The 25,956-nt window shown below is 57.1% G+C and overlaps 1 protein-coding gene across 2 annotated transcripts in view; it reads right to left on the bottom strand.

Annotated features, from left to right (window-relative positions):
• Positions 1–25,956, bottom strand: part of PEPD (peptidase D) — a 108,830-nt gene that overhangs the window by 15,734 nt on the left and 67,140 nt on the right. Inside the window, exons 10-11 of one of the 2 annotated variants that reach the window (XM_036440534.2) lie at positions 5,545–5,613; positions 3,699–3,776 (exon numbers count right to left, since the gene is read on the bottom strand). The exons of the other annotated variant lie outside the window; for it this stretch is intronic. Of the exons in view, the coding sequence (XP_036296427.1) occupies positions 3,699–3,776; positions 5,545–5,613 (147 nt within the window). The remainder of the gene's footprint in view (positions 1–3,698; positions 3,777–5,544; positions 5,614–25,956) is intronic. 2 annotated transcript variants of the gene reach the window in all.

The raw sequence follows: 25,956 nt of genomic DNA, 5'->3' as shown, positions 1-25,956 counted from the left end.
ACCCCTCCAGCCCCCAGGACGCAGAAGACCAAGGCCACAGGGAGAAGGCCCAGCCCACATGTTCTGAGTCTGTGCTGCCCTCTTCTGGCAAGTGCTGGGAGGTCTGGCTCACTACCCACCAGCCACTTCCTGCGGGCAGCGGGCAAACCAGGCCTGCGATCCTTAGACTGGGGCTTTGACGGCTGAGAAGGGCCACAGGGCATCCTACCCCAGGGACCACTCCTCCTCAGGATCAGATGGAGAGGGCAGGTGAGGAGGGTGTCCCAGCTGTTTTCCAAATCAGAGCCCATTGGAAACACACCTTCCACCTCTGTCCTGAGGGGTGAACCTGCTGACAGGACCAGGAGAGGCGGGTGCCAACAGGGTTGGCTTTAGACGACCCCTCCCCCCCCCTCCCCAAGTCCAGCACAAGAGTGGGCCCAACTGTAGGTGCACTGCTTCCCAGTGGATTTAAACGTGGACACCGGCTCCCCCTAGTGGCTCACGGGCAGCATGCCAGTTCTCAGCATCTCCACCCACTTTGGAGGCTCCAGTTTCCAAAGCCCAGGCTGTCTGGGGAGGACTAGGCAAGTGCAGGAGGGCGCAGAGGACGCGCAGGTGATAGGAGCTGGCGTGGGGTGAGGTGTGGGCCTCGAAACTCTCTGTGCAGCTCTCGGTGACAAGTCTGCGAGGGGCTAAGAACTTACAGGCCCCAATTTCCAGGGTGCTCACTGAGGCTGACAGAGGCCATGCCGGCTCCAGGGAAGCTCCTGGGACTGAAAGGACAGGTGTGGGAGGTGGCCTGGCCAGCTTCAGGCTCCACAGGGCACACACCCAGAGCACAGTCGGGGGCTGAACACAAAGCAGGCACACCACATGACTCGAGGGCTGTGAACACACGGGCCTGGTTGCTCACCTCCAGCTTGTCCTGAAACCAGCTGCTTGAGCACAGGTAGGCGAGGCCCCGGCCTGCTGGCTCAGGGGAGATGGCTGCTGTGCTGCAGGTCTTACCTGCCTAGGCCACGCTGGGCCAGGCTCCACGCTCAGCACTACCATTACCGAGTCCTCCCAGAGCTACGAGCTGTGTTACCCCAATGATGACAGAGAAACCTGAGGCTGAGGGATGGCCACTCAGCAGGGGAAGACAGGGACTTGAACTGGGGACCCTCTGTGCTCATTGTCATACAGCCCTGCCTCTCTCAGGCTCCCTGTGTGTGTGTGTGTGTGGGGGGGGGGGAGAGGTTTAGGATTCTGGGGAGAGGGTTAGGAAGGGCTGGTGCACTCAGAACCTACTCCCCACTCCCCACCTTATCCGGTCAAGTCTGACTCTGGACCAGTTCCGCCCCCCAAACAGCCCCTGTGTTAGATATCTCTGGGGCTGGGACACAGCGTCACTCTCCGGGAGATGCGGCTCCAGGAAGCATTTCGCATGCTGCTCTTATTTTGGTTTCATACCTTATGATGAAGTGCCTCGGCTTTTATGTTGGGATAACAGTGATTTATTATTTACCAAATGCAGTGGGTGCTCAACAGATCAATTTCAATAAAACAATGGCTTATAAACGCTGCCAGCAATCTGGCCAAAGCAGTAATCAACAAAACATGTTGTTGTAAATGCTCCATAATAAATTGACTATAATAAACTCATAATTATTCTACTGGCTACATTTCAAAGTTGGCACTAGAAAAATAAAATCACCAATTTGGGCTTGGCATTAACACCCAAGAGATTCCTGGGTCACTTCTGTCTCTAAAGCCGTGACAGGAGACGCAGGTGCCAGCGCCGCCAGGAGGCTGAGGGCAGAGCACCTGGGCTGGGCGGGGGGCTGCTGTCTGCTGCGCCCTGCTCAGCCAGGCCCACCCCGAGGGGCCACCCCAGGATCAGAGCTGGGGCCGGCTCTCCTGGGGTGAAGACACTCCCTGGGGCAAATCGAGGCGGGACGGGAGAAGCCGCCACTTCCTCTGGGTGTGCCGGGCTCAGAGAAACACTCCCGCCCTCGGCTGGCCAGGGCCGCCCGGAACCGCTGGGACCATTGTGGTGGCTGGTCCCAGACCCTGCCTGGGGCCCGGCTTCCCACGTCCTGTCCTCCCAGCCAGAACGGACCACAGAGTCAAACAACATCAGGAAACACGACAGGAGGCCAGAGTCCTTGAGAGGCCAGGCGGTCTCTCTTTGGGGCCGACAGTGCTCAGCCAGGGCCCAGGGGCAGGGCGGCCCTCTGTTTCCTCAGTCACCAGCTGAGCCAAGGCTGAGGCAGCCAACCCTCCCCCAAACCCCCTGGCCTGCCCTCGGGCCTGTCCTCTCCTGTGTCTCAGTGGGAGAAGGCGAGAAAATCTACATCAACAGATGCCGCTGGTGCCAGGCCCAGGGGAGGCCGTGTCCAGGCGGCTGCGCGCCTCGGTCTGGGATGCTGGACACTCAGAGAGGGCCACAGGGAGCAGCAGGGCTCCCGGCCCAGGCCCCGGGGAGGCACACGTGGGCTCTGCACCGCGCAGTCCCGAGAGGTGTGTGCGGTCTCCAGCCACGGACGTGTTACCTGAGGCTCAGAGTGGCACTGGAGGCTGTTTCCTTCCTGAGGGCCGAGCTGGGCTCCTACCAACCCTGGCCTGGACAGACTCTCCCGTCCAGCCACGGACCGTGGGTGACGGAAGAGACTTGGCCACTCAAAAGGGTGGTGTGCCCCGTGGCAGGGGGACCCTGGGACAGAGTAGGTTCCCCAAAACACTTGGCAGTGACAACTCGGAGCACGCCTCTCAGTTCAGGGCCCTGAAGGACCCCTGGGCACGGGCCCCACTCCTTGCCGCAGGGCTGGGTCACACCTGCGTGAGGCAGGGGTTTGGGACTCCGGCTCGGGGACAGACTAGCAGGGCAGGCGGAGAGGAGGCCCCCTGCCTGGAGCGGGCGGGAGCCTTGCTCAGGGGCCTCCGCAGCCGGAGGGAAAGGCTCCGAAGCCCCGGGAGGGACAGAGGACGACCCACTCCACCCTCAGCTGTGGTCCAGGGCCACAGCGGTGCGAAGGCCACGGCAGGCCCGCCAGCGGGGCTGTGGCCTCTGGGCGGCTCTCGGAAGCCCTATGGCGGCCGGGACTGGCCCGCCCCATGTCGCTGGTGAAGAGTTCAGGGCCTGGGGGGCTGGTCCAGCACTGAGAGACACCCACAGACCACACCCACAGAGCAGAGGCCCAGCAAGGTGGCACCCGGGCCCAGAGGAGCCCACACACGGGGTCCCCAGGCAGGACCCGAGGGTCCGCCACAGGGAGGCCACGGGGGGCGGAGCTGCTCCCGCCCACACTGCTTCGTCAGGGCTCCCTGAGGGGCAGGAGCACCGGGCGCCCAGAGGAGGCGTGTGAACAGTGTGAGGCGAAGCAGCACCTCGGCCTCCTCCACCAACGGCTGCTATTGCCCAGGTCCTGCGCCGAGGCTGCCAGGCCTCAGAGGGCAGGGATGCCCGCTCCCAGCCCCGAGACAGAGGTGTCAGTGTGGTGGCGGACACAGAGGTCAGAGGGCAGGGCCTGGGGGGCAGTTCAGGCCCTCTTCAAGGACCTGCCCCAGCCCCGCAGCACCAGCCCCCGCCCCTGGAGAAGGAGCACCCCGAGGCCGGTGCCTGTGCAGAGCAGCCGGGCCCAGAGCAGGACCAGAGGCCGTGAGTCCCTCCCGAGGTTGGTCCCCGTGGCCCCGCTCTGCACGCCGAGCCCGGCCGGGAGCGCGGGCTCACTCACCACATGTCTCCGTCCCGGATGGTCCGGTCGTTGGGGGCCCCGGCGTGTCCGTAGTGCAGGACGGCCGAGTTCTCACCGCTGCGAGGGGGAGGGGAAGTCAGCAGCTCAGCCTCCCACAGGCCCCAGGCTGGGCCCCAACACCTGCCCCGCGGGCAGGACTATCCCCGAGGCAGAGGCCACACATGGGTGGGCAGCCTCTCGGGTGGAGAGGGCCCTGCTACAGGGCTTCCCTGGCGCTGGGCTGTGGGCCCGGGGAAGCCTCCCCTCCTGGTGGCTGAGGGCCAGGGGAGTCGTTCTGGGAGGGCCGGGCCGGTCGGCCGCCGGGAGGCCTGCTGGGACGCAGACAGGGCCCAGCCTCTCGCTCCGCTGCTCAGGAGAACGCTCCTCACGAGCGAGGCCTTTAAGAAAAAAAGGACTTTTCTCTGTCCAGGGGAAAGCCTCACCTGGGTGTAATATTTATGGCCCTGTTTGGAGTCTCAGGAATCATAAAAGTAGAAATAATGATTTTTCTCTCTATCTACCAGAGAACATTTCCAAGGACTGACACGTCCACATGTATTATTCATGTGCCGAGGATGCCTGCTTCACCAGCTCCGTCCTGGTGAGTGCGGCCAGACCATCTGACCAGGGAGGCAGGGGATAAAGGGCCACCCACAGCCAGGACATGCCCCTCACACACACACCTATACACACACACACACACCTATACACACACACACACACCTATACACACACACACACACACACATATATACACACACACACCTATACACACACACACACCTATACACACACACACACACCTATACACACACACCTATACACACACACACACCTATACACACACACACACACCTATACACACACACACCTATACACACACATACACACACACCTATACACACACACACACCTATACACACACACACCTATACACACACACACACCTATACACACACACACACACATATACACACACACACCTATACACACACACACACCTATACAAACACACACCTATACACACACACACCTATACACACACACATACACACACACCTATATACACACACACACACCTATACACACACACCTATACACACACCTACACACACACCCACCCACACACACACCTATGCACACACACCTACACACGCACACACACACACCTATACACACACACACCCACCCACACACACACCTATGCACACACACCTACACACACACCTATACACACACACACACCTATACACACACACACACACCTACATACACACACACACCTATACACACACACCTATACACACCTATACACACACACACCTACACACACCTATACACACACACCTATACACACACACATATGCACCACACACCTATACACACACACCTATACACACACACCTATACACACACACACACACACAGAAAAACACACACACACCTATACACATACAGACACGCACACACAGACCCCCACACACGTCTGCATGCACACATACACAGATACACACAGAAAAACACACACATAGATACACACGGAAAAACACACTCACACACAGACACACACATGCACAGACACACACACACAGATACACACACACACACACACACACACACACACACACACACACAGGAGCCAGCATGCCGGCACCCTCCTCCACGCCGCACCCAGAGCAGGCAGGCAGCCTCCGCTCCGGGCCTGGGAGGAGAAGTGACTTCCAAGCTTAGGTGGGCATGGCGTGGGCGTGGGGGCGAGCAGGTGCATCTGAGCTGAGGAACGGGGGACCCTCCCTTTGCCGTAACCCTCCCTCCTCCACCCCACGTGGCCGGGAGGCCCGCTTACCTGCCGCAGATGCAGGTGTAGGAGCTGTGGCGCATGCCGCCCCGGGAGTAGCAGTAGTGCTCGAAGAGGCTGCAGGAGAGGAGAGGGGGAGTCAGGTGCTGAGTCACCGCCCGCCCGGCCCCTGCGAGGCCTGAGCCTCCGGGGTCAGCCACAGGCCACCGAGCACAGGGGTCAGTGTGGAGGGAACAAGGCCAGAGGAGCTTGCCACCTGCAACACTGGCGCTGCCCAGCCTGCCAGGCCCATCGGAGGGCAGCGCTGGCCCTGGGGGAGAAGGGCTGGCGTAGGGGCCAGTTTCTGCAGGGCTGGAGGTGATATCTCCCGGTGACTCCCACGGCCAGTGGCCACACCCCGCCTCTGGGAGGGGCTGGGCAGGCCAGGGAGGAACACAAAGGCTCTCCCAGCCCCTGCGCTGGACTCACTGGGCCCCCGGGCCTGACCGCAGGGAGGGGCGCAGGGGAAGACACAGGAGCTGCTGGGCACTGGCCTGGAGGATGGGCCGAGGACAAGCAGAAAGGGCAGGACAGGGCGGTCTCCAGGAAGGCGGAGAGAGGCAGGGCCTGGGTGGGGCAGGACTTGGGACAAGCCCCACCAGCCACACCCGCACCCGCACCCACTCCCACTCCCACACCCGCATCAACAATGTGAACCCTTGGGAGCCAGGAAGGCGAGAACTCTGGGGAGGCTAGGACGCCGCCCCTCCCCCCACCAGCTGCCTTTGGCACTGGGAGGGCTTGTCTCTTCGTGGGACCCAGAGCTCCGCGCCCAGGCCGGCCCTGCCCTGCCCACCCTCCACCATCGGGGACCAGTCACAGGGCAGTGCCGCCCCACCCCGCCTCCCGCCTCCACAAGCACAAAGGCCTCGGAGCGTCTGGTGAGTCTGCTCTGACATTCCGCCTGCTTTAGAGAACGTCTGCATGGAGCCTAACTTCCAGGCACCGTAAACACAGTCTTTGTGTAACTGTTACGATCGAGTACCAAGCAGCTGCTGGTCGGTTCGATCGGCTTTCATGTTTGCCTGATGACCCTCACGGCTGGTATCTGTGAGGGAGATATCTCCTCCAGAGAAAGCATGTCAGGAACTGCCAGGGAGGCGAGGAGAGCCGCACGTTCCCGGTCGTGGCAAGAGCACCCAGCCGGCTGCCACTGACTTCAGCCTCAGTCCCAGAGGCTGTGGGGACGGCAAGGCCAAGTCACGGCGGGAGGAGAGTGGCACAGACCGCACACTCCATGCAGCAAGCCCTCCTGCCTGCCTGGCCGCCGAGCTCAGAGCCAGACCCGCCTCGGCAGAGCTGCGTGCTCCCTGGGCTCTGAGAGAAGCTCGGACGGAGGCAGGCCTCACGTGCACAGCCGTCCTCAAGGTGGTGGGACAGCGGGCTCGGCTGAAGCCGGGACAGGATGGGGACAGGATGGGGACAGCGGGCTCGGCTGAAGCCGGGACAGGATGGGGACAGGATGGGGACAGGATGGGGACAGTGGGCTCGGTTGAAGCCGGGACAGGATGGGGACAGGATGGGACAGCGGGCTCGGCTGAAGCCGGGACAGGCAGAGTGCGAAGGAACAGGCAGGTTCCCCAGGAGCGAGAGGAAACGGGGTGGGGCTGGCTGCCTCCCACTTCGACTCTCAACAGCAGGCATTGCTCTGTGTAACTTACTCGGAGAACCAGCCTTCATTGCTTTCTTTTACGAAAAAAGTGATTAAGAGTAAGAGGCACAGCTGTGGAACTAAGGACCAGCTGACCCAGCTTTCACCCACAGCCGCGGCCGCACCGGCTCTCCCCGCTGCGGACACTCCCCCCCACAGGGAGGGCTGAGAAGACGGAGTCGCCGCGGCTGAAAGTCTACACAGGATCTGAAGTTCTTCCATTTGTTTTAAGTGAACTTTAAATTCGTCTTAAAGTGAACGTTCCTAACATGCTGTGAGGACAAGCAGGTGTGAGCGTGGTGTGCTCTGGTGGCAGTAGCCGGCGGCTGAAACGGGCCCAGGCTTTCTGCTCACACTCCTCCCCGGCCTCTCCCTGGCCTCGGCCTGGCTGTGGGCACGGGAAGGCGCCGAGTTCGGGGGGAGGTGTGGTGGCTCGGGGCCTGTGGAAGATACAAGTCTGACATATCTCTGACTTCCGAGGGGGTGGGAGGGAGGAGAGGACACTCTATCGAGCAATCCACGCGGCTGGTGGAGGCCCCGCACAGCTCGGCCAGCGCTCGGCAGGCACAGCCACAAGGACACACGGAGCGGCCTGGTTCCCTCGGGAGACCCTCCAGACCTTCACACAAAATGCGGTAAACTGAGCCAGACGAGGGCGCGCCGCAGGGCCTGAGCTCTGCCGACAGCCTACGGCCAAACTCAGTCACAAGGACAGGAGGGCAGAGCGTGTGACTGGAGACCCTCCCCCAACACCCGGAGGTGCTGCATGAAACACGATCAGCAGCGGTCACAGGACAGGAACCGGGAGGCGGAAAGGAAGGGAACATGGAGGCCTTGGGGACAGCGGCAAGACCTCCGGCACACGAGAGTAGGGGGCCAGACCTGAGCCCCACCCCCACATAAAGTTGGGGCCCTGGCAGGGGTGCACCCTCAGCAAAAGTTTAGATTTGGGAGAAAATTCATGAGCACCACAGGAGCCATCAGGAAGCCTGACCGGACTCTGGGAAAAGAAAGAATATTTCCTCAGATTGCATAGCCCGGGTCTGTCCTCCATGGGTCAGATTCAGGTGTGAACTACCTCACGGTTTGGAAACCCCCGTGCCAGGAAATTAACAAAGCAGTTCTGACTGGTGACACCTGGAGCCCTGGGCAGGAGCAGACACAAAACCAAACTGAGCATCTGAACCCTCCACCCAGGCCAGCCAGGATCTGCGCGCGCGCGCGCGCGCGCGCACACACACACACACACACACACACACACACACGCACACAGCACAATATACACATATTAGAGGCCTGTTGCATGAAGAGATTCATGCAATAGGCCTTCCTTCCCTTGGTTTCCAGCACTGGTTTTCCTCCAGCACCTGGGACGCAGGCCTTCACTCTGGGCAGAGTCTGCCTTCTTCGTCTTTGCTGCAGACTCCACTCCTGTAGATCCCTTTGCCCCCACCCCCTGCCCTCCCTCTCATAGCAGGCATCCTGCCCTGCCTGCTCACTTCACACCTGGAGCAGCTGGGGGCCGCCATCTTTGGCCTTCTAATTTGCATACTCACTCTGATTGGCTGTGGGCATAGTGAAGGTATGGTCAATGTACATGTTTGTCTTTTATTAGGCAAGTATGTACATAAACATGTACACACATGCATATACAAATACACACACATGCATATATATATATCCCACATACACTGAGCATGAACTCACAATCAGGAATAGTTCACAAGAGTTGTCAGACACAGCAAGCAGCTGGCTTAGACCCCGAGAACTTCTGGTAACAGAATCCTCAGATGGAGATGACCCACACATCCTACCTTATAACTGGTTAAAAACAGATTTGCTAGCCCCACTCCCTGCCCAGGCCACTCTCCCGACTCCTCAGCTGCTGCCAGGAGGGGAAGTGGGGGGCAGGCCTGGAGATCATGTAAAACTCAACCCATGCAGGCCCTGCTGCCTCCTCTGTCTGATATTTGGGGCAGGTGACACAGCTCCTCCAAGAAGAAAAACCAAACAGCCACCTGCAACACTGAGCATTTACAGCCATCCTTCCAGGAGAGGAGCTATTTTCCTGCTTCTCGGATGAGGAAACTTCCACTCAGAGCGGCCATGTGCGGGGGTCAGAGAACCCCGGAATCTGCACGGCTTCTGACTCCAATGGCTCCGAGGTTTCAGGCCTGCAGTGGCGAGGACTGGACAAACCTGCCAGAGGACCAGGCTCCTGCTCCGAAGCACCGGGGTGGCTGCGGCTGCTGCTCCTCCCGGAGCCCGGCCTCACACTAAGCCGAGGATGGTCTGCCAGGACCAGCGGCCCTGCACAAGCCCAGGGCAGCTGCCTCAGGCGGCTGGAGGAAAGGGGGCTGGTGCCCGGGGAGAGGACCCGGACGGGGAGAATCCGCCAACCAGAGGCAAGGACAGCAGAAAGACGGTGGTGGTCACGGCAGGCAGATGGGAGGGCGGGAGAGAAGCCACTCGCTCTGTCCCTGAGAGCGGCTTATCAAGGTAGGAGATAATTAGCATTTTAATTGGATAATTGGGAATTCTAAATTGCCTATCTTGTATTAAGCATAACTGAGGACATAACATGACATTCAATTAACAAATATTCTCCTTTATTCTTGACATGCTTGATTGGGTGGAGTTGTTGAGCTCCCTGTGTCTGTTATTGGGTAGTTGTCGAAGCCCTGGCTGCATCAGACTGCTATAAATCCAATACATGTGTACATGTGTACATGTGTACATGTGTGTATGCGTGTGTGTGTGTGTGTGCGCGCGCACACACACACACACACACACACAAGATCCTAGAAATTCTCTACACATAGAAAATAGTAAAAATAAAATAAAAATCACCCATAACCTATTCTCCAGAGATAATCTCTATTCAATTTTTGTTGACCATCCTTCCAAGCCTTTTTTATGTGCAAGCACAGATTTAAAAAACTGTCAACATTTTTTAAAGTCACCTTTTAACCGAATCTGACACACACACAGAAGAGGGCCTGAAACCATGAGGGCCTGGCACAGTGATCTGCCACAAACTGTGTCCCCAGAAGCGACTCCGAGGCAGACTCCCCTCCCACAGAGAGCCTGGCTTCTCACCCCGCAGGCCAGCTTCCCCTAAGGAACTCGATTTCACGTAAATGGAATCAAACAGGCCCTACGTCTGGCTGCTGCTCTGTGGCAAGGGGCGGTGGGGAGCCATCGCTTTCCCATCCTCAGGACGTGCCCAGACTCGGCTGGCGAGCATGCTGGTTCCGGGCTGTAGCTGGCACATGATGCTGCTGTGGGTGCTCCTGCCATCTTTGGGGGCACGTGTGCACGTGTCTCCATCGAGCATGAGGCCCGGAGAGGAAGTGCAGTGTCCCAGTGTTTTGTGTAGGTTCAGCTTAGGAGACAAAGCCAGTGTTTCCAGGTAATTGCATCAATTTATTCATTGGCTTTTGCCTTCTACTTCATACCGTCAACTGAGCCCACGACAATCTGTAAGGACAAATGGTCCCACCCATCTGGGTGTCCCAGGGAATCCTGTTGCTAAAATTCCTAAAACAATAGATGGAGGTTCAAACGATTTTCCTGCCAAAGCTCTGGGTCCAGAATCACTCTTCTCCCACTACACTGCGTGTCCCTGGTGACTGCCACCGCCTTTCGCCTGGTCCAAGGTGACAGTGGTCTACGGCCCCCCTTTTCAGCTCTTGCCCCTACAGAGCATGCTCCACAGAGGGGCCATTTCACAATTTAAGGGACTCCTCTGCTCAAACTCGACCCTGGCCTCCCCAGAGCAGCCTGCCTCCCTCTCCCTCTCCCCTCCTCTTCTCAGGCTGGGACCACCAGGCCAGCTCCCCTCTCTGGGCCACTGGGTGCACCCGTTCTTTCTGCCCGAGTGTCTGTCCCAGAGGTCCACAGCTTCCCCTTCAGTCTCCCCTCCACTGTCTCCTCCTCAGGGATGCCTGTCCTGAGCCCCCTTAGCCCTCATGACTATCGAACATATTACCCATCAATCTGCCCATGCATCTGTCCATAAGCCATCCACCCTCTCTCACTTGCCATTAGGCGGGGGGTTTTGTCTATTTCCTTCACTGTGGGAGCCCCAGAGCCTGGAATAGTGCCTGGGATACAAGAGGTTTTCCGTGCTTTCCTGATGATTGACCGAACAAGCAAACAGTTGTGTAGGCATTACCACAGTACTTTACTTAACCAATTTCACACCACTAGATGGCCATACCCCTTTTCACTGAGCTGCTAAAAGTAGAATTATGGAGCGTGTGTGCAGTTTTGAGTCTCAGGGTAGGTTCTGCCCCCTCCAAATCCTGCCAGGAACATCCTTGGAGGTGTCCCCTGCCACAAACTCTACCCCGTCTCTGGTGGAATCACAAAACCTGGCATCGTCCACCAAACAGGTGTTTCCTAAAGACCATCCTCAGGAGACAGCCCCTAGCCATTCCTTCTGGGGGAAGAGCTTTGCTTAGTCCCTCCAGGGTGTGCACGTTGTTTCTAGACTCCAGGGTATCTTATCTCCAAACATCAAATTCCTTTCCCTCATGTATTTCACAGTGTGTCGGTGCAGATAGAGCTTTCTCTGGAACCACCATTTTATATCAATGCCTCTCAAACACCTCCCGCCTGCTCCAGCCCTGGGCGGCCCGGGGACCTCCTCCTCTGCGTCCCGGAGCTGCCTCGCAGGCCCCAGCTCACGCTGGCTCGTCCCTGGGCCCACATATTCCCTAAAATGCCCTCTGCTCTCGGCTCTGAGGCGAGGCAGGTGCTGCTCCAGCCAGGTCCCCATGAACCACTCTGGGTATTTTAAGCCCGGGACACCCATACAGGGAACTGGCCGTGAGCTGGGCGGGGGAGGGTCAGTGTGCAGCAGGAGGCCAGGGACACTCCCTGCTGGCGGGACCCAAGGGCGCTGGGCGACTGCAGCCAGGGCTCCCGGCTCCTGCAGGAAACGAGGACCATGGCCGCATCGCCAGGTGAGCACTTCCCAGGGGGAGATCCTCCTGAGCTCCCAGGAGCTACAAAGCTCGGGTCCAAGTCCATCGAGCGGGGGTGGGGGTGGGGGGAGGTGGGGGGTGGGGGAGGGCAGAGGTGCCCCGAATCTGTTCCCTTCGGCTGTGGGAGGGCCACACGGGGTCTACAGAGGACGGGAGAGGAGATTGAAGAGCTCACCTGCTCTGAACATTTCCCCTACCAACATCCCAGAGATCAGGGCAAGTCCCCAAAAATATAATTCTCTAACCCCCATGAGTTTAAGTTTTTGGTAACTTAAACCTATTTATCAATAGCTAATTAACAAGGTCTAAGTCCTAAGATGACAGGGTGATTAAACTGTTTTTGAAATAATCCATTTTTAATTAAAATGCAATCCTCTCTTGGTTTCTGGGGAGCTTCAAAAGAGAGCCTTAACAGATGTCTTGCTTTTAAATACACATTATATAAAGCCAATCATTAGAAGAATTCATGCTTTTAATTATATTTTAATTATTCTTTGCCTATTGATGCAAAGTTAATATTCTTCCTTTATGACACTAAAACTGCTAACCAAAGCCAGCAGACAACCAGCAGGAATTCCTGCGTGAAATCCCACTGCAGAGGGCCGTGCCAGAGCTGCGTGCGCTCGTCCTGGCGGTGCAGACTCGCCTGGTCTGGAGGCAGTAGAGGGGTGAGCACATGCCAGGGTCCACACCTTCCCCCCATCATGGCTTCAGTGCTGCATCAGGCTCCTGGTCCCGGCCTGCGTCACGCTCCACAGCGGACAGGGCAGACTTCTCCATTCCCCTCCTGCACACTCTTACTGGGGCGACCCGTGTAAGCAATCAAATCACCCTCTAAAATTCTGAAGGCCCAGAAAACACAGAGCTTGGAGGAGGAGGGAGAGGGCCACAGCGTGAAGGCTGCTTTCCCATATGCCTGGCATCCACATACCCCCAGCTGCCCTAAGCGCTCCTTTCCGGACGCACCAACAGCATCCCAAGACCACCCACTGCCAGCACCCTGTCAGGTCCAGGATCGCTGCCGCCCCTCCTCACTGCTCCGCCGTCCACCTGGCTGCCTGGGTAGCTTTTAAGCAGGTTCCCTCATGGCCCTCCTGCCTACCCAGGAGGTGGTGGCTGGAGGGGGTTCTCACCATCAAAAGCCCTTCAGAGGTAAGGCCTCCTTTCCTTCCTCCCTCTCCCTCCCTTCCTCCCTCTCTTCCTCCCTCCTCTCTCTCTCACACACACACACACACACCACACACCCCCCTCATGGCACACACACACAAACACACACCCACCCCGCATGGCTTTTGGTGTTGCATACGGCTGTGCCACAGCACCTGATCCTTCCCCTACCAGTCTCAAAGGGGACTTCCAGAGACTGGCCCAGGTCACCCTGTTCCCAGCTGGGCACAGCGATGAGCACACAGTAGGTTCTCAGTAAACATCAAGGAAAGGATAACAGATGGTAGATATGGTTGGCCTGAACATATCTAACAATCAACACAGAACATGCACACACAGGTGTGTACATGCACACACAATATGTGCACACACACATACACCCACACAGTCTTAACCCCCATCTACCCAAGAGAAGCCCTAATGGATGCTGGTTGTGTGCTCACCACTCCACTTCCTTTTTCTGGGCGCATTTCTCAGCCACCCTGCAGGCTGCCAATGTGCATGTGAGCAGAAGTGATGTGTGCTACTGCCAGGCAAGGCTTTAAGAGCAGCTGTCAGATTTCTGTGCTTTCTCTCCTCCTCCTCACAGGGCACCTCTAGGCAGCCCTGACACTCCGGAGGAGAGCCACGAGGCTGCCTCAGACGGCAACATGAGCAAGAAACCAACGGTCACTCTGCTCAGCCCTTGAGATTTGGGGTTTGTTACTGCGTCAGAGGCTATCCCATGCTGACTAATACAAATAGGAATTTAGAGTATGGTAAAGGTAGAGTTTTAAGTCAGTGGGAAAAAAATTACTATTCCAATGAAAGTAGGTCAATTGTTCATTTTGAGGGGGCAAAATTTTAGATAAAGAGTTAATTATTAAAAAAAATGAAACCACGTGGACACATGGATATATTACCCTATACATGCCAGTATTTGAGATAATTTATAATTATAAAGAAAATACTTTAAAAAAGAAATTCATATAATCACAAATACAGAATAAAACGTGTACAATTAACCTGTACTGAAGTTGCAGAAAAGGCTTTTGTAATTATGCAAAAGACAAACTATGTAGGAAAGGAATATTTTGATGATTGACATTTAAAATTTCTGCATATCAAATTGGGAAAAATATTTTGGTAACCAGAACAATAACATGAAGAATCCTATACAGAGTAGGCTTGTAGGTCAGTGACAGGCCACAGACAGGCCACAAAGACAAATGCCCAAGAAATGCCTCTGAGAGTTTAACCTTGCCAGGAATCAAGAGATGGGGGGAAAGGTGAGGTACCACTTTTCCTTTATCAGATTGTAAAGAGGGCTCTCATGGAGGTGTGTGCGGTGCGTTTGTGTGCTTGCCCAGCTCAGGGGCTGAGTGTGTGGCTCCTCTAAGTCCCACCTGCTGTGGGGTCTTGGGCCAGTTCCCATCGCCCTCCTGACCGTGCCCAATGCAGTTGAAAGGATGCCATTCTCACATGGTGGGACTGAGTGAGAAAGCCCCCAGGAAGCTCGCAGTACATGCTCACCACACATTAACATCCACAGCGGTGCCGAGAACTTGGTGGTGAAAGTCCCCCGGCAATTCCATTTTCAGGAATTAGCCCCACGAGGCGAAGGGATAAGGCTGAGTGCCACAGTGGCCACGGGAAGCCACTCCCAGCGGAGGGCTGGGTAAGCGGATTATGTGGCGCCCACAGATGCAGTGGCCTAGTTCACTGCCAGAGGGAGGTCCTCGTGGGATCTCAGCAGATCAAAGCCTCTCTGTGCCCCTGCAGAGACCCAGAAAGCATGTTCGTCACAGCAACAGGGGCCAGTGACCTGCATCACAGGTTATTTTTCATATCTTGTTTACAATGCTCTGCACTGACAATTCCCTAATGGTATATGCAAGCCTTCTCATCAATGTACAGCTATTTTCAGTTTGAAAATAACTGTTAGGAATAAGTAAGAGCTATCTGTTAAACACCAGCTCCCCTGGACCCAGCTTTGTCCCACTGGCCCCACCAGGTCTGTTTTCTTACATCCTGAGTGGGTACACAGCTGCAATACAGGAACACGCCACAAAGCTGCCACAAGGGGTCGCAAGCACACACTGCCTGCCACCCACACAAAGCACCCAGAGAGACCACAATTCAGAAACAAACTGTAGGCAAGGCTCTCTGGTGTGGGGTGTGGAGAATCCAAGCCGTAAGAATGCCGGCTCAGCTCTGCAGTAAAAGCCCACTTACCTTCCTCCCATCAGATTTGCTGGCAAAACCCCCATCTGCACAGGAAGTACCCTCCTGTGGTGTGACTGGATGTCAGATGTCAGCCTTCCTCCTCTGGCTCCACACACACTGCTCTCCATGGACCACCCACCCCCGGGGAAACATGACCGGCTCGGCGCCCACTGGAGTGGAGGGGCAGACACAGGGTGGGACCAAACACGCCGCTCCAAAGAGCTGAGTGAGAAGCCAGTTTGCTTCTGGTCTGTCGCTGGGAACCCAGCCACCTAGCTGCCCAGGGAGCCGAAGGAAGCGTGTCTGCCCGGAGGGAGCCTGCCACTGTGAACAGATTCCACAGGTACAGAGCAAATCACTTAGAATGGATAAAGTGCAATTTTCAATAAATGCCCGTGGACACAGAACTTGGGTTCCGCAAAGAGCATTCACAGCTTCTATTAATACCGTATTTTTCGGACCGTTAGACGCTCTGGACCATAAGACGCACCAGTTTTTAGAGAAGGGAAATGAAGAAAAAAAGATTCTGAAACAAATAGTGTCCTAAAATATTTTATGTGCATTAAAACCCAACATCACAGTCATAAACACATGTAATCAACCCTGTAAAGTAAACAGCAGCATTTAGAACCATTTTAGAGCTGGGCAAGCACACAGAGACCACACAGAACTGGGCAAGTAAAAAACCTTTTTTTTAAAAAGTATATGTGTAGGCTATATTTGGACCATAAGACGCAGGGACTTTTCCCCCCCACTTCTGGGGGAAAAAAAGTGCATCTTATGGTCCGAAAAATACGGTAGATCCCTGGGTGAACGCACTGCTACCCAGCAAAGGTGGGAAATCGGGCTCCCTGCACACGCGCCTGGAAACAGTGGCCCTGACATGGCTCGAGGCCCCTCGGCCCCTCGGCCCCTCCACATCCGCCTGCAGCTGTGGCCGGAGCTGAGGCAGGCCACGTCCATGCTGCACTGGGTGTTCTGGGGAAATGTCCTCAGGGAATGGCTTCTACCCCACCAGCTCCGGGGCAACCGGTGGCCCCCAGCGCACCACGAGCTACACAGACCCCTGCACGTGGCCAACTCCAAGCCTGTGACTCCACCCAGGGCACAGAAGGAGCTCAGAGACGTCAGGCCCCACCTCCCCAGAAACTTCCGTCACTAGGGAAGAGGTTTCCTCACGAAGTCACTGTAGTCTGGTCGCTGGCTCTCGCCTCTTCCAACAGTGAGCAGGTGTCTTAGCCCTAAATGACAGCCGGAGCTCCCTTCCCTGTGATGGGGCACTCCCATCCACAAGCACACAGGGCCCGCCAAGGCCCTGGAGACGGTCTCGGAATAATGATGCCCACTCTGTACCTCCAGGGGACTTAACTAATTTATAAGGCAATTTTAATAATAACTATATATTAACTTCACATCCCCTCTTTACCTATTTCGGTGGCCATGCACTGTTAGGAATTAGGTGATATATTTCAATAGGCTTCAGAGACTTTTTATTAACTAATGTCCCATATTTAAAAACCATCCTGTCAAATGAGAAACATTAAGAAATGCTGTCCCTTTTATAATTGCTTCTAATCGACTCAATATTCAGGTCCTGGCCTTAATGGACAGCCCAGGCGGTACTTCCCTAAATTGCATTTAACTTCTCATTTTCTCCCTGTCACTGGCCGGCAGAATAATTCTGAAAGCACGCAAGTGGCCATTTCACCGTGTCAGCCTGTGGCTCCTGAGGTGCCTGTAAATTTCAAAGGTACAGAGACCACACCGCAGCCCTGCTTTGCGGTGTGTGTTTTCCCAAACCTATTTATTGAAATGCACACAAAGTGCATACACATTAGGTCCCAGAGTGTGGAGATTTCACAAACGTACCCCCTCGATGAAGACCCAGAACTTCTAGCCTGCTGACAGGTGCCACTGCCATGGCCACCCTTCACTGACCCGTCTCCACTGCCCGCGGGGCTTTGCGTGAGTGGAATGACACAGCGTGTGCCCTGGAGCCCGGCTTCTGCTGACTGGCCCTCCGGAGAGCCAGCCGTCCATGTTCCCGGGCACAGTGACAACCTGTTCGTTCTCACTCCTCGAGTGCTTGCTTTATGAAACACCGGAGTTTATCTACCGCTACGCCTGGGCTCCGGGCCCCCGTTCTCGCCCATGTCCTGTGTGTGTCCGCCGGCCAGGGGTGGGCTGCTCAGCGTTGGGGGCTACTGCCTGCTGTCTTCAGAGGTTGTTCCAGCACCTGTCTGTGTTTGCCTTCCCCCCGGCAGGGACAGACCTTTCACGCCCGTTACTTTGTGAACCAGAGACTTGAACCTGAGCACGAGGGTCCAGAGCGCCTCACCAGGCCTGGAGCCGCCTGGGCCCTCCCGCCAGCCTCAGCCTCCCAGGCACACACCGCCCCCCGCCATCAGGCACGGTGGGACACAGCGCCTCCGGCCTTGCCGAGGCCCCGGGCAGGGACTGATTCTGGAGAGCCAGAGCCACAGACGGATGCTGATCCCTCAGAGGTGGCTGTCTTTGTGTAACAGAGATCTCCGCAGAAACGGGACTTCACCACAGACGGTGGGGGAGGGGCAGTGGAAAAAAACACAAACCCCTTCAGCCTAGGAGAAAGCTGCCAGCTGGGGCACAAGAGGAGGCTGGGAAGCTCATGGCCTTGGGGCGGTGCTGGGAACGGGGCCAGGAGGGAGCCAGGTGGAGCAGTGGGAAGCCCAGCACGCACAGGTGAGGGCCAGCCCACCGCAGGCTGCCCTCCCTGCTCGGAGGGAAGGACTGAGAGCACTCGGCAGCACCCACCCTGGGCGGGTACCCACAGACAGGGCAGCCTGCAGAGGAGTGAGACAGGAGGGAGGGGATATGCCCGGGCGCAGGGCCCTGCGGCGCGGATGGCACACAGGGGAGACAGCATGGCCCTAGGAGGCCGAGCCGAGGTGGGACGGAGGAGGTGGCCAGTGCGGGTGGTTGGGGGACAGCTCCCTCGTCGCCCGCCCTTCCAGACAGGAGGGAAAGGCCAGCGCCCAGGGCTGCCGGAAAGCCTCGGCGCTGGGAACCCTTTGTTTCATTTCCAAACTCCAAGGGCCCTCGCTGCGCGTCTGATCCTGACTCAAAGCCACAGGGGACCTGGCAAGCCCGACACCACGGAGAAGCCTCAGCTGTGGCAGCCGGGGGGCTTGGGAAATTGAGGCCCACAAGCCAGTTTTAGAAGTTTATGAATAATAAATGCAATTACTGTGATGGAAAACAGAATCTGGAAGCCAAGCTGAGGATCCAGAGTGAGTGACTCACAGGTCACCTCCCTTGTCACTTCCATTGCCAGTCCCAGGAGGTGAGGACACCAAGCCCTCACCTGGCCACAGCCCAGGACAACGAGCATTCGGGGCCTGGACGCAGCTGAGGGATAAGGGCCCCAGAACCCACCCCGCCTTGTTCAGCTCCGGGCAGGGCTCACCGGGTGGAAGGGCTCCTGGCCCCAGCAGGCCTGCCTGGCCTTGGTGCCCACAGCTGTGAAAGGGGAATGACGGTCGGACTCTGGTTGTCACACAGAGCTGTTCTGTCTGTGGCCCTCTCTCACAGCAGCATCCTGAGGGTCAGAATCTCCAGGGCTGCAGGCAGAGGGCTCCTGGGCCCTCACTCTGCATTCCCACAGCGCCTCTGCTCGGTCTCTGACACCAGCCGGCGCCGTGGGCAGGCACGTGGGGTCCATCAGGCTCTCAGCAGGTCCTCTGCCAGCCTGGTGTCTGGTATAGAATTTCCTCTCAACAAATGCTGGAGGAGGTAGAGCAGGAAGGAGGAAGAGGCTGGCCTCCAGGAAGGGGTGAGAAAGAAGAAAGGTGCTGGAGCTGGGAGAAGAACAAAAACCTGAGGCTGGCCCAGCCCAGAGCTCCCTCTGACCTGTAGGCTTCCAGCTTGGTTTCCGGGTGCTCCAAGGGGAGAGGGGGGAGAGGAAGACGAGGAGGAGGTGGGGAGGGGAATGAGGGGCTCCCAGCACCCCACCCGGAGTCAAGCATGAGCCTCTTTTAAGCATCTCCCGCTGACCGAAGCCGGATGTCCTGCCTGACCGAGACAGCATGGCCGAGGCCCCAGTCCTCCCAAGGCTGAGGAGATGCTGCCCACACCCTGGGCCACGAGCCTAGTGAGATTAAGTGACCCTGAGACACTCGGCCCGCTCCCCGCAGGGGTGCAAGGGCCAGTCAGTGAAGACGGGTGAGATACTGTCAGGAAGGTTCTCTCACTTACCACAAATTGCACCTTTATGGGAAAATCAATGATATTGCCTCCTGATCGTCCACACTTGTTGCTAGTCTGAAGTAATTATTCTGTAGGCAGACCAGCCTGGGCTGGTGCTCCTGGGAGTGCCCCCCCTGCATCCTGGGGGCCGGGAAGAGAAGCTGTTGGGAGAGATCTGTCACACCCAGCTCTCGGGTGCTCAGGAGGCCTTGGTCATCAGGTCTGTCAGCAACACCATCGCATGCCCCTGTGTGCCAGCTGTGAGTGCTGTAAGCACAGGATGGACAAGAGGGCAGACCCTGGGCCTCAGACCTCGAAGGACCGAGACCCCTCATTATGTGCAATGGTGTGAAGCTGGACAAAGATGCTATGCACAGAGAGGGAAAGGACTCATGAGCCGACTTCCTGGAGGAGGGGGTCTGCAGCAAAAGGCAGAGCAGGTGAGCAGCCCGAGGCGGAGAATAGGGCGTGTGAGAGAGAAGACTGGCAATCAGGCCGGGGGAGGCGCCCGGAGTGCGGGCAGCGGCAGGGAAAGCAAAGCGGGAGGGACCCTGCGGCTGGAGAAGAGAACCCGGCTCCCGCCTGACCCTCAGCACAGCTGCATCTCATTCCTGGCACAGTCCCTCTGAACACGAACTTCTCAGGCAGTCTACTCTTTTTCTTTCAAGATTCTTTTAAATGATAGCTTGTTTAACTACCAACATCAATTGGCCAGCAATCCCATGAACAAATGGTTCTCTGCTTGTCTCTGAGTTCAGCCACTTTTATTTGTCCCCAAGTAGTTGGCAAGAACCAGTTACATCAATAAAGGAACATCAATTTTTAACAGCCACATGAGATGCAAAAGCTTCAGATGGATTTTCCGTCGGCAAACAGGAAGCCTGGAGGAGCTGTTATTAACAGCCATGGCAGACACAGGCGGCCTGGGAGCAGGGCTCCAGCATCAGACTGGATTAAGGAGACACTGTAGGCACTGGACCTCTAGACGTCATAAATAATGCTGAATTTTAGACTGTGGGTGAATCTCGGTTGTCACCATCGTTTAGGTCACTGTGTTTGATGTTGTATTGCAAAATGACAAATATCTTTCTATACTGCTAAGTGCATAGAGCCCATCAGAATAAATCCAACTAAACTGCCCACTAAGGTGAGCAGGCAGCGGAGTCAGGGGGAGAAGCGAGGGGTGGCGGTATCTAAGCCGCTTGGACAGTGATTTCCGGAGGAGCATAGGGTGTGCAGTGAGGGGCCTGTTTTCTCGCCACTTCCTGTCCTGTAATCTCATCATTGGAAGGGGTGGGGTTCCAAACCCCTGATAACACATGGGGTGTGACCCAGTCGCTACCTTACAGCAGCCAAGTCACAGAAGAGCCAGTGAAAGGGGCAGAAAGACGAACGCAGGAAGGACAATGTAGTGAAGCATCTAGCCATGAACTGGGAGAAGAGAGGTGCCTTAGGCAGTGGCTGAGCCTCCTGGACGGCTGGAAATAACTCTCCAGTTCACAGCTGGCCCAGCGCCCAGACGCAAGCCCCAAGGATGTCACCAATAGACTTGGGGATAGTCCGGGAAGCAGTATCTCAGAGGGCCACTGAGGGGCACACTCAGCCGGGCACCGAGGGAACACATCCATCTGCTCCCTGGGCCTAGAGAACGGGCCAAAAGACAGGGTCGCCACCCCCAACTCTCCCAGGACCCACTCTGTGCCCTTCAGCAGGGGCACCACGCCCGCCTTATCCAGCCCTAGCTCAGAGCTTAAGGCATGCTGCTGCTTCCTCTCTTGACCAGACTGACCTGGCTCTCTGCTGCTGCTGCTGGAAAACAGAGACAGCAGGGCGTCAAGAGAAGGGGCGGATCAGGGTTCCTCTGGCCTATTAGCCCTATTACATTCAAGGCCAAGACCTGTGCCTGGGCCCACTCTGCCCCAGCCTTGCCCGATGGTGAATTCTCCCACTGTCCAGCCAGCCATGCCAAGATCGGAGTGGCTTCTGGGTGATGGAGGTGGGAACAGCGTCCCGCCCGCAGCTGGCAGTGGGTGGCAGCACAGCTGCCCCAGAGGAAAATACCCTCTCTGAGCTGGTGCTCTCCTGGAGCTGAATGGTGATGTCTCAACCAGCGGCAGCTCCGGGACTGAGTGTGGTCCCTCCCTACTGTTACAGGAATGGAGGCAAGGAGCCGAAGCTTTCTAGCAAAGGACCTGAGCTCCAGTACGGGCCAGGCACAGTTCTCGGCAACGCACAGCGCCATGGAGTTTGAAGGGCTGCTCCAGACTGATCGTGGCCTGAGTGGGCAAAAGCATGGCGTGTCTGGAGCTCCCATAACCTGGGCACCTCTCACATGCACCCATAGCTCCCAGAATGCACCAGCAGCACCGGGCTCCAGCACTGCTGGCCCCACCACTCTGGCTGAGCACCTATGCCCAGGGGCCCCTGAGCACCAGACCTTCAAAATCCTCTCTTAGAGGATGAACCTCAGGCACCTTTCTCCCCCTGCCCACATGGGTGTATTGGGATGCCGGGCCAGGCATGGGCAACCTGCCCGGCACAGGGCAAGCTGGCCTTTGGGCTGGCTGGAATACCCATCAAACTCCCCCAGCAACTGTGTCTACTAGGGCTGCTTGGCGATGGCCCTGGGGGCACTCAGCAAAGAGAACTCTCCCGATGAAAAATCCGACCAAACGAGGAGCTGGTTGCGCAGGTGTGTGCGGTCACAGTCCAGCAGGGTCATTGGGAAGCCGGCCTCTCCATGATGAGATGAGCTCATTACCTGACAGGTGCTGCCACTCTGGGCCTTGACCAATGCCTGGCATCAACTCCCCACAGCAAACAGCAGATGCCACAAGCCAGGGTTCCAAGAAACGTTCTCTGTGATTTCATGCTGGCTTTTCCCCACACATAGCAATGGCCCATGTATACAGACATCCTATGGGGCCTGTCTCAGAAGGCTGGAGGGACCCGGAAGTGACCTGGCGGAGGGGAATCTTTCCCCACAGGTTTCTCTGCCCTCCCGCTGCTGCCTCGACCTCAGGCACAGGTGGTCCCATCTTCTCTGCCTCATTTCATAGCACCTCCATCCTTGCAGGTGCTCACGTCGAAAACCCTGGAGTCACCCCTGATCTGACACTGAGTCCTGCTTGCTCTGCTTTCAAAGTCAGGCACAGCCCTGATTCCGCGATCACTGGGCCACTGGGTTCACCAGGGCCTGCACAGAATACGCCCAAACCTGCCTTCTTCTCACTCCGGCACTCTGAGCCTGGCTCCTCTCTCACTGCAGGGCCTCCTCACCGGCTCCAGCTGCTGCCCTTGCCCCCTGCACTCTCTCCTCAGCACAAGCCAAAGGCTGCTCCTCACCGCCACCGGACGGGGACCTGCCCCTTGCCTCTCTGACCTCAACCCCATCCCCGCTCCTGTCCTCTCTGGCTCCCAGCTATTCCTCTCCTCTCCCATAACCCCCAAGCCTGGGCCATGGGCCCCCCCGGAACTTATGCCACTCCCCTTATAAGAAGCCTTCGACACCACCCCCTTCAAAACTGCAAATCACTTCCAAGATTCCCTCTCTTACCTCCCCTGGCTTCTTTTTTCTGTAGTATTTGTCACCATTAAATATGCACATTTTACTAATTCACTTCTCTCTTCCCAGAGCTTCACACACAGGGTATCTCTGCTCTGTCTCTCCTGGAACAGTTCTGAGCACCTGTCAGTACCCAACAACCGTTTGTAATCCAACGAAAGGGCACAGCAGACTGGCCAGAGTGTGGGGTGCCCCAGCGGTCTGCTTGGCAAGGGCAGGCGGTGACCTATCAGCCTGCTGGACCCGGGTCAAATCGGAGCTCTCGAAATGGACAACCTGAAAGGTGATTCCTAGCCCGTGTGGCGGGACCTACGGCACCTGGAACCCCTCCAAGAAAGTCCAGGTCCTGAAGAGATGACTGGTTCTGCAGGGCACACCGAGCCCAGCGAGATCAGCCCTCTTTAGCGGGCATCAAAGCCTGTCCTCAGAAACGCTTGCCATTTAACATCCTTCTGGCGAGGCTGGCCTCTCTGGCCCAGGACCATTGTGAACGATTGCCACACCACCACATTGCGACACTAACACATGCCCCTTATCTGCCCGCCCAGGGCTACACACCTGATTCCGTGATAACCACTGGGCCATTGGGCTCCCCTGGGCCAGTGACCACATCCACAGGAAGCGAGGCCGCCTGGAAAAGCTCACAGCCCTGGGGGGTGGGAGGGTGGCACATGACCTTGCTCTGATGGGCTCAACTTTGGCCCCAGCCAGGCTGGCTGCTCTGTGGACCCTGAATCCTCCGAGTGTTAAGTAAGGAGTCTGTGAAGCCCCCCTTCCACCTGAAAGAGGAGCAGCCCTGAGCCTGCCACGCTGCCAGGGGCCCTGCACGCATCCCTGCCCGTGACCTCTGCCCCTGCCCCCTCCTGCATCCCACCTGTCCAGGGCTTCCTGGCTGAGGCTGACCTTGACCATGGAGGTGGACAATTGAGCCTCCTGCCCTTCTTAGTCAGCCTTTCCACTTCAGGAGGCAGGATCTCCCTCCTCACCTAGAATTGGCTGGTTCTGCCCCAATAGTGGCATTAGGTTATATGTCACCACAATTCACTATGTGACAGGTATTCGTCCTCTATCTTTACAGCCATTTTTAAGACCAGAACTTTCCCCAAAGACAACCATGCCTTCCGGTACCCTACACTGCACAACTATAATTGCGAGGTTGATAAAGGCAGCCCACTCAGACAAGGTCCCCAGGACAGAGCAGTGAGGGACACGGGCGAGAGGGCTGATGGCCAGGGTTGAATTCCTGGCTCCCTCACTTTGCGAAAGGTGTGACCTTGGCCAATTACCGAGCTGTTCGGTTCCCACTTTCCTCGCCTATAAAAGAAGCCTAGCAGTAGTCCCTAGGCTCAGGGTGGCCATGAGGATGGAGTGGGTGGTACCTCCTTTGACTGCAGTAGTGGGCAGGGCCAGGCTGCCTGGCGTGGTGTGATCTCAGGGAAGGCGCGGGTGCTGCTGCTGGCGCATGGATGCCGTGGCCTCTCTGCCCAGCACTGTGCTCCGCGGGAGCAGGGCCTCTCCTACTGCTGCATCTGCAGAGCTCGGAACGGGGCCTGGCATGCAGCAGGCGCCTGGTAAATGCTTGCTGAACAGAACACACGGGCTGACACAGGAGTGGTCTGAGGGAACTTGCCCTGGCCTCAGGGGTTTTGTGCCTTACACGCTCAGCCTCCCACTGCCCCGTACCCCTCTTTCAAAGCCACCACCTTCCTGCTGCACATGCTCCTGACTGCCATTTCCCAGGTCCCAGGACCACTGCCCGGCTCCTCACTCCTCTGCCTGGGTAAGGAGCACAGGTTTTTGTCCTGTCCCTGATGTGTCGTAAGACCCCTCCATCTCCTGGCCCAGCTCCTCTGCTGCCTGCTCAGGGTAAGGAGACTGACTGCCAGGGCTGGGCCTGTGGACTCTCAGGTGGGCACAGTGAGGGGGCCTGCTTAACCAGCATGCACCCCCCACCACACACAAACACCCTGTGTACCCGCAGGCAGAGTGAGGGAGCCTGCTTAACCAGTGCGTATCACACACACACCCCATGTAACCCTAGGCAGGCAGAGTGAGGGGGCCTGCTTAACCAGCATGCATCACACTCACACTCACACACACACACACACACACCATGTACCCGCAGGCAGGCAGAGTGAGGGGGCCTGCTTAACCAGTGCGTATCACACACACACCCCATGTAACCCTAGGCAGGCAGAGTGAGGGGGCCTGCTTAACCAGCATGCATCACACTCACACACACACACACACACACACACACACACACACACACACACACAAACACCCTGTGTACCCGCAGGCAGAGTGAAGGGGCCTGCTTAACGAGTATGCACACCACACTCATTCAAGGCGGAACATGAAACACAGCCAGCCCCAAGTGCAGTTCCAGGGTCCGGGGGGTCTCTCGCCCATTCTTATAAAAACAAAGCCCCAGGGCAAATCCTCTGCATTTCAGGCAGGAAACGCACTGAGTGGGAGGCAGGAGGCAGAGAGAAAGAAGCACCAGGAAAACGCAGTGGCACGGAGCTGCCCCACACCCGCCTATAAGGGAACGCGGGGGAAGCGTGACAGGGTCGGCAGAGCACGGCCCAACACCACCAGGGGCCAAGTCAGAAGCC

Source organism: Pipistrellus kuhlii, unplaced genomic scaffold, assembly GCF_014108245.1.
Source record: "Pipistrellus kuhlii isolate mPipKuh1 unplaced genomic scaffold, mPipKuh1.p scaffold_m20_p_17, whole genome shotgun sequence".
NCBI lineage: Eukaryota > Metazoa > Chordata > Mammalia > Chiroptera > Vespertilionidae > Pipistrellus > Pipistrellus kuhlii.
This window is presented reverse-complemented; position numbering and strand designations above follow the sequence as displayed.